This window comes from Hesperophylax consimilis, chromosome 1 (assembly GCF_061612785.1).
Source record: "Hesperophylax consimilis isolate HC1 chromosome 1, BYU_Hcon_1.0, whole genome shotgun sequence".
Lineage (NCBI taxonomy): Eukaryota > Metazoa > Arthropoda > Insecta > Trichoptera > Limnephilidae > Hesperophylax > Hesperophylax consimilis.
In genome coordinates, this window is record NC_142836.1 from 49,743,641 (window position 1) to 49,759,303 (window position 15,663).

A 15,663-nucleotide genomic window follows, 5' to 3' on the forward strand; every position below is an offset into this window, starting at 1 on the left:
GACGGGAAGAAAGAGTAGGTCCATCTTCCCGTATTCGACCTATTCCATCTTATTTGCCATTCGCTCAATGTTCTTTCTCGCATCTCTCTTAGAAGTCCTTGGAGAGACACAGCTTCACCAGGAGTGAGTACCACTCCTAGGTGAGTAGCAGGTCTGCCTCTGGTAAGCTTATTTTTCGTGATCACTTCCCTAATTTCAAGATCGATTGGCAGAATGCCAGCCAATATTGGCAAAGGGTCCGAGGCTACAGTACAATAGGCTCCTGATAGTGCTAGTAGAGGGATTCGCTGGCCCTTGTTAAGTGCGGCGTGGATCAGTGCGTTATCCAGGCGGTGCTCCCAAACAGAGGCGGCATATGTTATTTGAAAAACATAAATCTAAACGTAGAATACGCAGTGCCGGAGATCGCAATCCACACTCCGCAGTTGAGAGTCTTCTCAGTTTCATAAAAAGAGCCTGGGCCCTACTGGACAGATTTTTCACATGTGCCAGAAAAGAGGACGATCGATCTAATGTGACGCTAAGATATTTAGTATTTTCTGCAAATTTGATATTTGAGTTGCCCATTCTTATAGAAGGGTTCCTTCCTCTGTCGAGGAAACCCTTCATGAGCAAACCCGCGGTCTTATGGGGAGCGAAGTTCAGTTTATTATTCTTTCCCCATTCTAAAATCATTTTCAAACCTTCTTCAGCCTTAGATTCCACTTCTATTCTACTGTTCCCCGAGACCAAGTACAACTTATCATCAGCATATTCTACCGAGATACATCCCTCAGGCAAGGGCAGCCTTGAGGAATCGTCGAAAAGGATGTTCCAGAGTTCCGGTGCGAGGACCGAACCCTGCGGACAACTCTTGTTGACGTGCCTAACAATTGTGATTCCGCCAAACGTGATTACAATCAATCTGTTGGATAGGTAGTTCACCAGAATGTTAAAGAGTCTCTTGGGATAATTTTGCGCTTTTAGTTTAGACAGTATCATCGGCCACCACGCATGATCAAAGGTACCAGTGATATCTAAAAAGATCCCGATGACATACTTCTTTTTACAGACCTTCACCCAATCAAGCGCATTTGTAATGGCGTGCTCCGTTGACATCCCAGGGACAAAGCCAAATTGCCTTTCGTAGGCCGGGGACAGGGTTTGACGCAGTCGTTGGCGTATTAGTTTTTCTAGAATTTTACTAAATACTGGCAGCAGAGTAATCGGGCGATACGCTTTGACGTGTGTTTTAAGCTTTCCACCCTTGGGGATGATCCGAAGCACGCCTTTCTTCCATTCAGAGGGGAACATTCCCCTCCTCATACACGTTTCTAGCACCTGGAATAGTTTATTCTTGGCGTAGACCCATACTTTTTTCACTATTATACCGTGACCCGGTGCCTTCTTCGCTCCTAAGCCCTTAATTATTGTGTCGACCTCAGATATTGATATTCGCATTACGTCCTCCTGAGCGAAGCTGGGTGGGAGCCGTGAGAGATTTCTAATCGGTTTTTGGTGGTAGTTTTCCCTAATTACTGAATCTAATGGGACAAGCTTGCTCAGCAGTGTGCTAAGAGTGGAGGCCACATCAACACTCTTAGTAGCCTTTCCCTCTTTTTCAAAAATGATGCTACTTAGATACCGTTCAGAGCCTTTCCCGGTTTTATCAATGGCGCTGTAGAGAGTCCACGGGTCGGCGTTACCCACTTCTTTAACCCAGTTATGCCAAGCAGCTCGTTTTGCTATTAATATTGCCCATCTGAAGGCTCCACGAGCATGTCTAAGGTTTAACTTAGCAGTTCGGGCAACCACCCGTCCCTTCTGGCACGACCCAGGGTTCTGGTAGCCTTCTTAAAGGCGCTCTTACGCAAAGTCAGCTCACTCGACCACCACGGCGTCCTTATGGTCCTCTTCGGGTCCGATCTTCCCAAAGAAAATTTGGCAGCTGATACCACGGCTGCGTTGAAAAAGTTCCCCCAATTGTTCGGATCTCTGCACGCTACATCATAAAAGCCCCTTAAAGTATCGTGTAGTGCCTCCTCAAAGTTATCCCAATTTGCCTAAGTGGTTTTGAAGTTTCAGGAGGATTTCGGAGCTTCGGTCTTCTTTACACCCACTGTATAGGTTATGAGCCTATGATCAGAATTTATCGCGGATTCGTGAACTTGCCACTTCGATATTAAGCCTGCAACAGATCCAGATCATAGAGATAGATCGATGTTACTGAGACCTTCACAACCTCTTTCATTGCGTGCCTCCTCACCAGATCTCCGAAGATATTAATCAATAGGGATTCAAAAAAAAAAGAGTACAGAATTGCTGCTTCAATAATTTTCAAACATGATAAATAATGAATTAAACTGTATGGTTGATGATCTGGCGTGTAAATAACACAGACCATCCAGGGAATATTTTATTTCCCTATGAAAATAAATTGTTGATTAATAAATTCACTCTGCAGGGAGAAAACAACTTAAAACAGTCACCAATATACATATGAACTGAAAGACTCACCAGAAAATGGCACTCGCAATTGAGGTCTTCTCCTTGGTCTTCAGATTTGGTGGCAGGCAGCAATTAGCACAATAACTTTGCATTTGCACTATAAGGTTATAAGATCAACCAGCTCACAAGAGAGTAGAAATATTAATGATAAGATGAATCAGCACATTGATTGTAATAATACGCACTGCCATGATTTGTGACATTTATCCTTGGTCTTCAGATTTGGTGGCAGGCAGCAATTAGCACAATAACTTTGCATTTGCACTATAAGGTTATAAGATCAACCAGCTCACAAGAGAGTAGAAATATTAATGATAAGATGAATCAGCACATTGATTGTAATAATACGCACTGCCATGATTTGTGACATTTATTGTGACAAAAAATATATTTTTAATCATTTTTGTCTTAAATAGACCTCTTTTGACAAAATGACACAATTCCGGATGAATCCACTGATCAAATGCAAAAGGTGACTGTAATTTGTTTATCATTCACCTGGAGAGAAAAATCTATCCTAATCTGATCAGAGATGTCTCTTTTGTCATTATATATTAAAAAATTAATTAATTCATGTATTATATTTTTATATTAAAAAAATTAATTCCCATTAATTATAAAGTAAATTTTAAATCTACTGCCTCTCCACTGTAAAAAAACATACACTGTAGTCTTATTTGTAGATTACTCAAAAGCTTTTTATACTATTGATCATAGTAAATTACTTAAAATACTAGAAATTATAGGAATAAGAGGAAAACTACTTAAACTTTTTGAAAATTACTTAAACAACCGATGCATGAAATTAAAACTCTTAAACTCTTTTAGCAAAAAAAAAAAGTTTTTTGCAGGCGTTCCTCAAGGTTCCATATTAGGTCCAATTCTGTATATTATATGTGTATCTTTTATTAAATTCATTTTTAGACATGTAAAGCACTTTGTTTATGCGGATGATATTGCTTTAGTGATTTATAGCAGTGATTTGCAAACTTGTATAGACCTTTTACAAATGTTAGTGTCCCCTAATGTTAAGGTTTATATTACACGAGAAATAAAGATCCACACCTCAGATCGCTTACACGATGGATTTTTTAAGTGGGATTTAAAAATAAACAAAGTTTGTGCCCGACTATGATTAATTGTAAGCAGATTGTATACCAACCTGCAGACTTCGAATAATTTATTTATCTCTAGCTGAATCTGTTATAAGGCATGGAATAACAGCTTGGGGATTTTCCTATAAAACCAATACCAACCATGTTCTCAAACTGCTAAAAACCAGTTTATCGGGACTTTTTTGCCTTATATTTTTAAAGTGTGTAAAAATATAATTGAAAAAAAAAAAAAAAAAACTGCTCAGCAGTGGAACGATTTGCCGGCTATTGTGTTTCCTCTCTCCTACAGCGTGGTTGACTCTTTAAGACCCATGTTCCCTCCTTCTATTCCTCAAAAAGACCCACCACACAGCATCCCTAGAGATGACATAAGCTATGAGGAAAATTATTTTCCGCAAGGCCTCCTTTGTGGAGTTAATATAAGAAATAAAGTTAACATCTGATTGTTTTATTACTCCAACGTCTGGACGGTTTCGGCCCTCTGATTGGTCAATATGTTTCGAGTAAATTCATAAAATAAATAAATCGTGCTTTACCGGCCGCGGGAGTAGTTTCCCTTTTGGCTGAAAGAGCGCACCTCCAGCTCTTTACCTTTCTTTACAACTCTTTACCTTCAACTACCGTTTTAATACGTATAAATAAAAAATCAAATATTTGATTTAACTTAATGATAATAAACAACAACTCTTTCGATTTACGATTTTAAAAAATATTGGTATTTAATATTATTTTCGAAAATAATAATTTTGCTCCATTATGGTAGTAGTCGGGGACGCCCGAGGAAGACATGGAAGCATTGTCAATAGTCGGAATAACAGAAGAGTATGTATGAAACGATGTATGAATGTGAATGAGGCAAGAAGTGCGTGCCAAGACCGAGTTGTTTGGCGGTCCGTCATCTCTGCCTACCCCTGCGGAGAAACGGCGTGATGGTTAGTTAGTTAGTTGACAGAAAACAGATATGAAGTTCGTTCATAATACGCGTTTGTTTGTAGGAAGTGTAGGCACTGCCCAATAAAAAAACATGAAACACAATCGGAAGCTAGAAACGCTTCGTTGATTGTAAAATTAGCCATTAAATTAGTAAATTAGCTCTAATCTGACATGTACTTATATGTATGTAGGATCTTGATAGTGTGACAATGAAAGATAATGATGTTGTTGTTGTCACAGCGTTTATTGTGAGTCAGAATAACATATCAGTTGAGTTGCGCAGTTGTGAGATGGCTCTTGATCGATGATGATGATGACAGCAGGCGTAGACGACGATGGTGGCGATGGAGTCGTGGAGACCAGCCTCGTTGCTGCGTTCAGCACTGACCAAGACGTGGGGTCTTCCTAGTACTCTAGTGTGAACGAGGTAGGCGAAGGTGCGATGGACTGGTCTGCAGATGAGTGGAAGATGCTGACCGGCGAATGCCACGGGGCCGAGGCGCAGACTAACGTTATGCTAAGTCGGACTTGTTGACTGGAGTGATGTGGAATGATGATGTACTTAGGTCCTCCACCGCTTATATTCCTTTCTTTCTTTCCTTCCTTTGTTCTTGTCTTCACGGGACCGCTGACTCGGTTCATTGTATGAGCATTTGCATCACCTTGTATGCAAACATTCTCATATCAGCAGTTTACGTATTGCGGTACCAATATTTTAATTAAAGTTTCGTAAGACTGATTGCTGTCTCAGATTTTTAACTCGTTCAGTCTGGTTATGATGACCCTAGGAGCGGTGACGCAACCGCTACATGTATAATAAAACAATCATTTTACCAGGTATATATTAATTTACCTTCACGCATTTAGGCAATTATTCGGGAACTGGCCACGTCTAATACGATTGTTTTAAATAAAGCGTTTTGATTTTAGGTTAGGTTAGGTTGGGTTAGGTTATTATAGGTTAGGTTAGTTAGGTTGGGTTGTTATAGGATAGATTAGGATAGGTTAGGTTAGGAAAGGTGTGGTTGTGTTGCCTTTCTAGCTTCCGATTTTGTTTCATGTTTTCTCATTGTTAGGTTGGCAGTGTCTACACTTCGAACAAACAAACTCGAATTATGCGCGAACTTCATATCGGTGTTCTGTCAACATGGTGCGTCAGTTGGAAAATTTTCGCGTAAATTATTATCTATGTAAATAATATCAAATATCAATATTTTCAACATCGTAAATGCAAAAAGTTGTTGTTTATTGTCATTAAGTTGAATCAAATATTTTTTTTAAATGCGTATTAAAAACGATAGTTGTAGGTAAAGTTTTACCGAAACAACTGTCGTTCTTATTATGCCTAAATTGAACATGTTATTAATCATTAACTCGTTCATGTTCCGTGTTTTAACAATATATAATAATAGGGCCCAGCAACAAAAAACCGGAGCGGGTTTTTAACTGCTAGTTTTTTTTATATTATGCTAAATTTAAATTTCGCTTTTCCTTTCGCTTTGTCATACGAGTTAGAAAGCAATAATTACTCTTTAATCCCTTAATATTACTTGTGTTTTATGTTGTTCTTAAATACAGATTTCTTATTTATAAATATATTTATATAAATATCTTATATATTTCTTTCGTTCGCACCCGTACAAATTAGCAATTTACCTACTTTTCATAGGGTACGTTTATCTCATCAGGCTTTCTATGTGGCGATTGAACCCTGACATAATATTATTCTATAATGCACTTGGTACTTATATGTGGCGATTGAACCCTGACATAATTGTATTCTAAAACGCGCTGGGTTACTCTATGTTTCGATTGAACCCTGACATGATAGTATTCCATGCTATATTATTTTACTATGCAAAGATTCTATTCACTTAGACTTATGCAGCGCAGCCAGTATTCTGTAAATCGTTTTCTGGAACAAGTGACATTAAAAAAATGTTATGTTATTGAGCACTCATAACATTATTATGAAAGTGACTAGCCACTCGTTTAGAATTATTTTTTTAATGATAAACTAATGTTTATAAGACAAGGTTTTTATGCATAGCACAAAGGATAATAAATTATTATAAGCAATAATTGGTCGCCTGTAATATCAATACAATTTGAAAATATCTCCCGAGTAAAAATAAATGCCGCCGACGGGATTCCAACCCGCACCTTCTGACCGGACATCAGAAGGCGCGGGTTCAATTTGTATTGATATTACAGGCGACTAATTATTGCTTACAATCATTTTTGTATAAGAACATGGATATGTGTATTTTTAGAAGTGTTTAACTTAGTTTTATAACATTATTCAGCCAGCACGTTTGAAAAATTTCTACTAGTTGAAATAAATGGTTTGTGATATCCAACCCACAGTTCAATTTAACAAACCATTTAAAGAGAAATTAACAATGTACTGCAAGGTATCCAGGAATCAGTTTTTTTTTCAATGGATATTGCCGCTACGCTCGATTTAAAACTAGACAATTAGGTATTATTTGATTAATTTCAATTAACTGGGGTTAATTTTCCGGAATCTGCGTCACCTTATGACCAGGTGACATCACACACTGCTTGCTAGATTAACCAACTTTGTTATTTTTTAGACTATAAAGTCAGAATCACCATGTTGCATATTCATGTATTTTTATGGGTTTTAGGAGGCGCAGACATAGTCAGACCCACTATGTTGCATATTCATATATTATTATGGGTTCTAGGAGGCGCAGACATATTCAGACCCACTATGTTGCATATTCATATATTATTATGGGTCCTAAGAGGCGCAGACATAGTCAGACCCACTATGTTGCATATTCATATATTATTATGGGTCCTAGGAGGCGCTGACATATTCAGACCCACTATGTTGCATATTCATATATTATTATGGGTCCTAAGAGGCGCAGACATAGTCAGAACCACCATGTTGTTTTTTTATAAAATACAACATAATTAAAACGTGATTTTATCTAACTAATTTAATTTAACGTATATTCATCACCTGTATGTGCATACTTTTTCTGTCTATATGTGTGGGATTTCACTAACCTCCCGAAATTCCGGAATAAAAATATTATTAAATATATTAAAATAAAACAAATATGAAACTTTTTAAAATAAAACAAATATGGAAAAAAGTTTCATATTTGTTTTATTATAATATATTATTAAGGAATTCCACCATGAATTGTCAGTTTCAAAAATAGTAATTATTATTAGTTAAAAATTATGAATTTCCACAAACATTAAACATAACAAATTATTAATTAATGTGCATGTAATATGAGTTGTTTCCTTGCTTATTTAAAAATGCTTGCCTACGAGTACATATGTGCAGAGTACAAATCTGGGTCTGGTTGGGGGGAAACAATATTGAAATATCTATTCTAGTTAAGAAAAGTGCCCCCAGCACCCATTTAACATTACTTTATTTTTTTTCAGTTTGGCTGTGGCTGCTCCTGTTCATATTCCAGAACAATTTCCATTTCTCCAGCTCGGCCGAACCCGGGGTAAGTTTGACAACGCATTCAATTTGACAATGAATTTGTCGTAATTCAACGAAATTCATACGTCAATTCAATGAAAGAGATTAATTTTCTTCAAAGTATGAAACACACGAGGACATGTCAGGGACATATTACGCCCGTAAACTCATATTTAATTATAACTTCCTTCATTTAATATCTCTTTCTTCCGGATTCTCCGAGTGAGATAATTTTCAGAACAGTGTGCGTTTTTAAAGGAAACATTTTGCAATAATATGGAGATGACGTTATTATTGATCATTCGCACATTATTATAAAGGAACACGTCAAGGATATAAATAAACCAATTATTTTGTTGATTATTCCGACTTCCTTGTTTGTATAGTCAATAGGCATCATGCAAGCATTGATTTATTTTGTTTGCGCTTGAAATAAGTCAGTCAACTTTGTGTCGTGAAAAATCTACCGGACCTGGTTCAATAATTATAAACTATCAGTTAAAAACCCGCTGCTAGGCCCTGCGGGCGGCACTTGGTTGCCCTTCGCCCTGTTTTTATACTAATAACAGTTATATTTAATAGGTAGATATTAGGTCATTCACAGAGAGAGGGTGAGTATATATTGTTAAAACGCGGAACAGGAAGGAGTTTAGGCATAATAAGGATGACAGTTGTTCGGGTAAAACTTTAAAGGTAAATTTATACAGGTAAATATTCGAAATCGCTGGACACGGAAAATACGAAAATACGAAATATTTTTAAATAAAACCTTCTGATTTTCCTTAATTACTATAAAATTCCTTGTATATTAACTAAGGTAAATCAGAAGGTTTTATTAACAAATGTTTCGTATTATCCTTGTCCAGCGATCCCGAATAATTACCATATATAAACTTGCCACATTATACAATAAAATCATAACCGAAAATGGGTTCGTAAGTAGGAAATTTTGAACTTTAAAGCAGTTTTCATAGGCCTTATAAATTATTTTTTCTGGGCTTATAAAAATACTTATGTAGAAAATACTCGATTATTTCAAAGGTCAAGATGTATTCTACTCGCAGTATTTAATTAAAGCATCTAAAAAATTTCTAGGCGACCAAATTTTCAAACCAAAAACACATGATTTTGGATTACTACGTGGTGCATCGCCTTAAGTTAAAACTAATTTTGTGATAATAGTGGCGGATGAATTCAAAACCGTTGTAGAGTACTATAAAATTTCTAATTATCTGCACTATTCTAAGGAAAAGCATCCCGACAGAGGTATATCCCAGTGAGACAGATATCGAAAAATACTACTTTAGCCATGTATATATATATGCATATCACCAGGGCAGATGTGTTATCTTAGATATTTCGATTCGTTATTATTATTATTTTTTTTATATTAACTCCACACAGGAGGCCCTGAAGAAAATAATTTCCCTCAGGGCCTATGTCATCTTTGGGGATGCTGTGTGGAGGGTCTTTTTGTGGAGAGGAAGGAGTGAACATGGGTCTTGAAGAGTCCCATGTTGTAGGAGGGAGGAAACACAGAGGCCGGCAGTTCGTTCCACAGCCGAGCTGTTGAACTTAAGAACGAATCTTAGAAGCGACCCGTTCTCATGTTACAAATTTCAACCATGTACAAATGTTGGGCGCGCGTTTGGCGTGTATCCCGACTACGCACCGGTGCCGAAGGGATCAATGACGCTAGTTCCTCAGAGCATCTTCCATTGTAATATCGATAGAACAAGGACAGCATACCTACCTGACGCCTGTGCTCTAAAGATTGCAGTCCGTTTGTTAAGATTAAGGAATCTATCAAACGGACCGCCAGTTTTTGCACAGAGTCAAGGGTTTTTTCAGGTATTTAGGGGCTCCGGACCAGAGATGGCTGCCTAATTCGACAGTAGGGTGCAGTTGCGATTTGTACAGGGTCAGCAGTTGTGTACTATTAAAGTATCTGCGGGCCCTGTACAGTACGCCCAGCTTCTGAGAGGCCAACTTTACTCTGGCTTCGATGGAGCCTCCGTACCTGAGCTGGTCACTTATAGTTACACCAAGCATATCAATGGAAGGCCTGTTCGGAAGATTGCTTCCGTTGAAGGAGACTAGATTATCATTTGGATCCCTTTTAGACGTAATCAGACAGGATTGGGTCTTCGAAACATTAAATTCGACAAGATTATTTTTACCCCAGGAGGAAATACTCTCGAGATAACCGTCCATTCTCTGCTTCAAAGCCCTCCGAGCCGTTGGAGTTTGTGTGCCCTCTGACGTTCCAGGCATCGCCCCCAAACATGCGTCACATACGCGAGAAGATCACCGCACGAGCGGTTCCGCCGGAATCCGTATTGACGGTCGTTGATAATTTTGTTCTTCTCGAGGTATGTGAGCAGTTTATCGTTGATCACACGTTCCATCACTTTGGACAGAACTGATGTGATCGCTATGGGGCGGTAGTTGGCCGGGTTGGAGCGGTCACCTTTCTTGTGAATAGGGTGAATGGCCGCTTTTTTCCAACCGGAGGGCACAGTGCCACACTTCAGGGACATTTTGAAGAGCTTTGTCAAAACTGGAACTATTTCCGCAGCACACCCCTTCAATACCAGGGCAGGTATTCCATCAGGTCCACTAGCTTTGTTAACATCGAGCCCCCGTATAACGTGGAGTACATCCCGATGCCGGATCCTCAGCTTTTTCATATAGAAGCCGCAGTAAGGAACCGACGGCGGAACAGCACCTCCGTCATCGAGGGTTGAGTTTTCCGCAAACATTTTCCCCAATAAGTTAGCCTTTTCGGTGGCGGTGTTTGCAAGTGAGCCGTCAGGTCTGGTAAGAGGTGGCAAACTGGGTTTGCGAAAATTCCGACCTATTGAGCCCGCAAGCGACCAGAATGCTCTGCTGCCATGTGGGCAAGCAGCCAGCTTTTTGCTGATTTGCAGGTTGTGTTCGAATTTTGACCTATTAATGATTCTCTTGCATTCCTTTTCCGATTTGCTGTATGCTGATCTGCTTTCGGGCGTTCGAGATGTGTTGTAGGCTCGGTAAGCCGCGTTTTTTCGTTGAACTGCTTCGGAGCATTGTCGACTGAACCACGGCTTTGAACCCACACCAGTTTCTTTAGTAGTCGATTGTATGAAGCCATCCATCGCCGATTTGATGACTTCACCAATCTCTTGGGCACATCTTGAAGGGTCCGAAGTCCGAAAACAAACAGCTGACCACGGAAAAGCGTTGAAATGGGCCCGCATACCGAACCAATCTGCTGACTTAGTGCCACACTTTTCTCCTCAGCCTCTCATTGGTTGGTCTGAGGCTAACGGGGATTGATTGGTCGGATGATCCCAGAGGCGCTGTGACGTCAATCTTATAACCGTGTGGCACAGTAGTTAAGAATAGATCTAACATATTGGAGCGGTGAGTCTGGACATCAGGGACCCTTGTAGGCTCCTGAATCCTGAATTAATTTGTATATTTTTATTACTTACTTATTATTTAATTGTATAATCTAATTAACTTATATTTCAATCTAAATTGCATAACTTTATAACTTATAATTAACTTATTTTATAAATCCAATCTGTAAATATCACCCGCCATAATACAGGGACATCCCTAGCATGGCGGTTGAATTATCAAAAATATGTATAAATGTTCAACAAGTTCTTATAATAAATAAATAAAAAATAAATAAAAATCAGTTGCTCTAATCCGTAGCAAATGGCAAAGGATTCCGCCTGTCGGCCAGCCGAGTCCGTTGGGCCTGAGAACTTCAACCATGGTTCGTTATGAACATTGAAGTCCCCCAGAACAACAAACTCGGCCGAAGGGTAGCGGGGCAAGAGATCATCAATAGTATCGCTCAAATGTTTGAAGAGTTCGGAAGTGTCTGATTCGCTATGGTTCGGTGAGCGGTATAGAAATGCGTAGAATCTTTCCGTACTGGCAATATTGACGCGCACCCACATTACGTCGAATCTGGAGTTTTCCAGACTCAATAGTCGTACACAGTTGACGTCAACTCGACTATGGAGGCAGACTCCTCCTTTGAGTCGGAACTTGCTTGCTAGGGTAAAGCCCGGGCAGTCCAGATAGGAGGAGTCTGGCGGCTCGGCTATCTGAGTTTCGGATAGAAAAAGAAGGTTGGGACGTTGGGACAAAAGATGGAGATGAACGGAATTTAAATTAGTGTGCAGGCCGCGAATGTTGGCAAAATTTACCAACAGTTTTGGCCCGCATCGGGGACGCCTGCTACTCGCCGCTGTAACGATGTTAAATTTGTTTTGTGTTTTGTTCATGAGTTTAATATATATTTTTTTTAACTATTTTTTTTTATGAGGTGAAAGGAAGGTCTGGAAAGGAAAGGTATGATGGGTGGGTAGGAATCTGGGGTTCAGGCTGTCCAGGAGTGATGAGCGTTTGGTTCCAGCCCACTCACTGCGGTGCTAGGCGATAGGCTGGGAGAGTCCGGCTGGAGAGGGCATCCAATGCGCCCCAAACGCTGCTGCTGGGTCCCCTCCGGTCACGAACCGGCACAACAGCAGTTTTTTCACTCGCTGATGGGGCAGCCCACCCTTAGTCGTGAGCCTGAGGGTCGGGCCCCTGTACTATCGAGCGGCCCGGACAGCGGTAACCGGTTGTAAAGGGTCTCCCTCAACCAGCATCTCCCAACCGGCCCGCCACGCAGAAGGTGGGCCGACGCACCCGCCACCAAGACCTGGGCAAACCTTAACCCATGAACCCGGGCACCCCTGCTAAGTCACCAAACGTAGCGAACCACTTGGGGTGACCTGTGCCAGAGGTGTTGGTCATCCAATAAATGGTTCCCAGGGCGGCGGTACCCATTCCCGCCTACCAAATTATAGATTCGTCCGAAACGCTGGCTAAAGAAGGAGTTAGCGCAACACGGCATAACACCCCAAAAACAAATAACAAAAATACTTTTGGCTGTGAAAATCTTAAATCATAGTTGTTTACAAAAAACGTGTATGTAAATTACACGACTAGGTTCTTTACAAAAAGTTTACAAAAAACATGTAAATTACACGACTAGGTTCTGTTTTTTGTGAGTATCTCGTTTACAGTGCAATTCAAGGTAAAATTTACTAATTCCAATTTTGTAGAAAATAAAATTTCATAATAGTTGTATGTTTATGTTTTTTATCTCTCTTATTACTCGTACGTAAAGATTAGCAAACCCAAAGTCGAACGAAGCCACAAATTACAGGAAAATAACAAAGCGTTTCGCGCCATTTGCGGTTCCTTTGTTCCTTTCCCATAAGTTAAACATGATTGAACCGGGGGTGGAAGTGACCCCCACCATCCCCTAGAGTGCGCTATAGTAAATTGGTATTTATGTGTGTGAAAATTCAACAATTTAAACAAATCCGTTAGAATAAAACGGAAAAAAAATTATATTCTATGCGTACCTTGATTTTTTTTTGTAATTTATATCAGTAAAAAACTACAAAACCCATAAAAAGCATTCATGTTTTAGAAAAAAATTATCTGTTTTATATTTTGGTATAAATAATTTTTTCTCTTTTCATTCTATTAAAATAAACATTAAAAAAAAATAATATATATATATTGTAGAATGAATAAATCGTTAGTTAAAAATTAATAAAATACTAACCCTTTAAAACGCCATGCTTGGTTGGTATCACTACATCGGATGTTTCTAGCGTCACGGGTTGTAAATAAGGAACTTCAGTCTACTTTTAACATATTTTTTATCAATAATGACCTTCTAACAATTACCAGTATATATATATACATTCCTAGTTATATATGGTATATATAAAAAATAATATTAATATTTTATTGAAAATGCTGGCATGATTCTGGATACGTACGATACAACTGGATAATCCGCTTAGCGGGTATTCCTGAGAATTCCACATTTTCACTACAAAGCTACCCGAAACAGGGAAGAGAAAGCCATCCAGCAAACGCACAGCGATTTTACGGTATTACACTCCATGCATTACCACTTTCACTGCCTTACGCAAGAAAGGTGTCCACCCTAGAAATCTTTTCATCTTGTCATTAGTGTTCCTTTCCTTAGTCCCACTATCTCTCTTGGATTAAGGTTGTAAAAGATAATACATTATTTTGTATGCTGATTGAATATAAACGCGTTATCTGTTCCCTTTTCAGTACCTGGACTTCGACAACCTGCCCGATACGAATTTCTCGTGCGCCGGTAAGGTAATCGGCGGGTACTACGCCGACTTGGAGACGGACTGCCAGATGTTCCATGTATGCACCATAGGCCAGCTAGAGGAACCTATGGACATCAAGTTCCTATGCCTCAATGGCACCGTTTTTGATCAGGTTCGTACTTTGTAGCATTGAAATAATCGACAAATATTTTATATTAGCTGACGTGCACCCGGCGTTGCTCTGGGTTATTTTACTTAAGTACATAAAACAGGCAAGATGCCCAAAAATGTATATTAAATGGATGTTTTAACGCGTTGTAATAACACAAATTAGTTACAAAAATATTAAGCTAAATATGCAAAAATAAAAGACAAAAAATATAATTGATAAGAGGTAGAATATGAATGTCCATAAATAATGTATTATTGTCACCTGTACTCTGTTCTGACGAGACACTTATTTGGTAGGTACAATACTGCCTGTCTTTAAATAAATGGCTTCATCACAGTATCAGTTTATTAATGGTAAAACTTTAAATTATGAAATGTTTGGAGTAAAGTTTTGAGGTTGTAAATTCTATTGTAAGTCCTGAAAACCTGGGGTGCATTTTAAGATTTAGACGTTGGCTAAATAATGATTTAAGGCATTAGCACATTTAGTCGGTTCCCTTATAGAATTATTTTCAATGGTTTTTTTTTTTAAATGAGATAATTTTTTTTATTATTTATTTCATTTATTGTTTTCCAAATACGTTTTACATTTCGGCTAGCTATTTAATTTTTTCTATGTAAAAGTTTTCTTTAGTTATTTTACTATCCGTTCCTAAAGATGATATTTCGTACAAATATAAAATTCATTTCGGATTTAAAATTAATATATTAAATTTCGTTACTTTTACTATACGCGTTTGAAACGTCAATGTTAAATTCGCCAATATTTTGTTATTAAATGTTTTGTGATGAGAAAGTGTTTCTTAAATCATCCATAAAATGATGTTCGGTAAATTGAGATAATATTAAATAACCTTTTATCTAAGTATTAATAATATCTAAGCAATAATGATCATGGCACAACTTCCTCGGCAAGCAGTTAGTGCTAAGACGGAGTTGTTTGGCGGTCCGTTCTCTCTGCCTACCTATATTACTATGCTTACCTACTATTAGATTCATTTGATAATGCCATATCTTCATCGGGCGTCCCCGACTTCTTATAACCGTAATCTTCCTTTACTGGTAAAAAAACTATATTATATCTACTTTAATTCGACTCCGTATCTCATCCTGACGGCCGGCATAGTCCAGTGGTAACGCATTGGACTGCCATTCCGAAGGTCGCGGGTTCGAACCCGGCGTGCGCAAATAAATTTTATTTGATTAATTTGTGTTATTTCACAATTAATTAGTTAAAATAATACATAGTATATTTGCGGCACGTTCCAGAGTGGAAGATACTACCAGTATCGCCCTGGTGTAAGACCACCATTCAGAATTGAAACGT

At 38.6% G+C, this 15,663-nt stretch overlaps 1 protein-coding gene across 1 annotated transcript in view; it reads left to right on the forward strand.

Moving 5' to 3' along the window:
• The window catches only part of LOC149427057 (uncharacterized), a 185,129-nt gene that overhangs the window by 158,736 nt on the left and 10,730 nt on the right, over positions 1-15,663 (forward strand). Inside the window, exons 4-5 of the mRNA XM_089634929.1 lie at positions 7,971-8,038; positions 14,161-14,337. Of these exons, the coding sequence (XP_089491055.1) occupies positions 7,971-8,038; positions 14,161-14,337 (245 nt within the window). The remainder of the gene's footprint in view (positions 1-7,970; positions 8,039-14,160; positions 14,338-15,663) is intronic.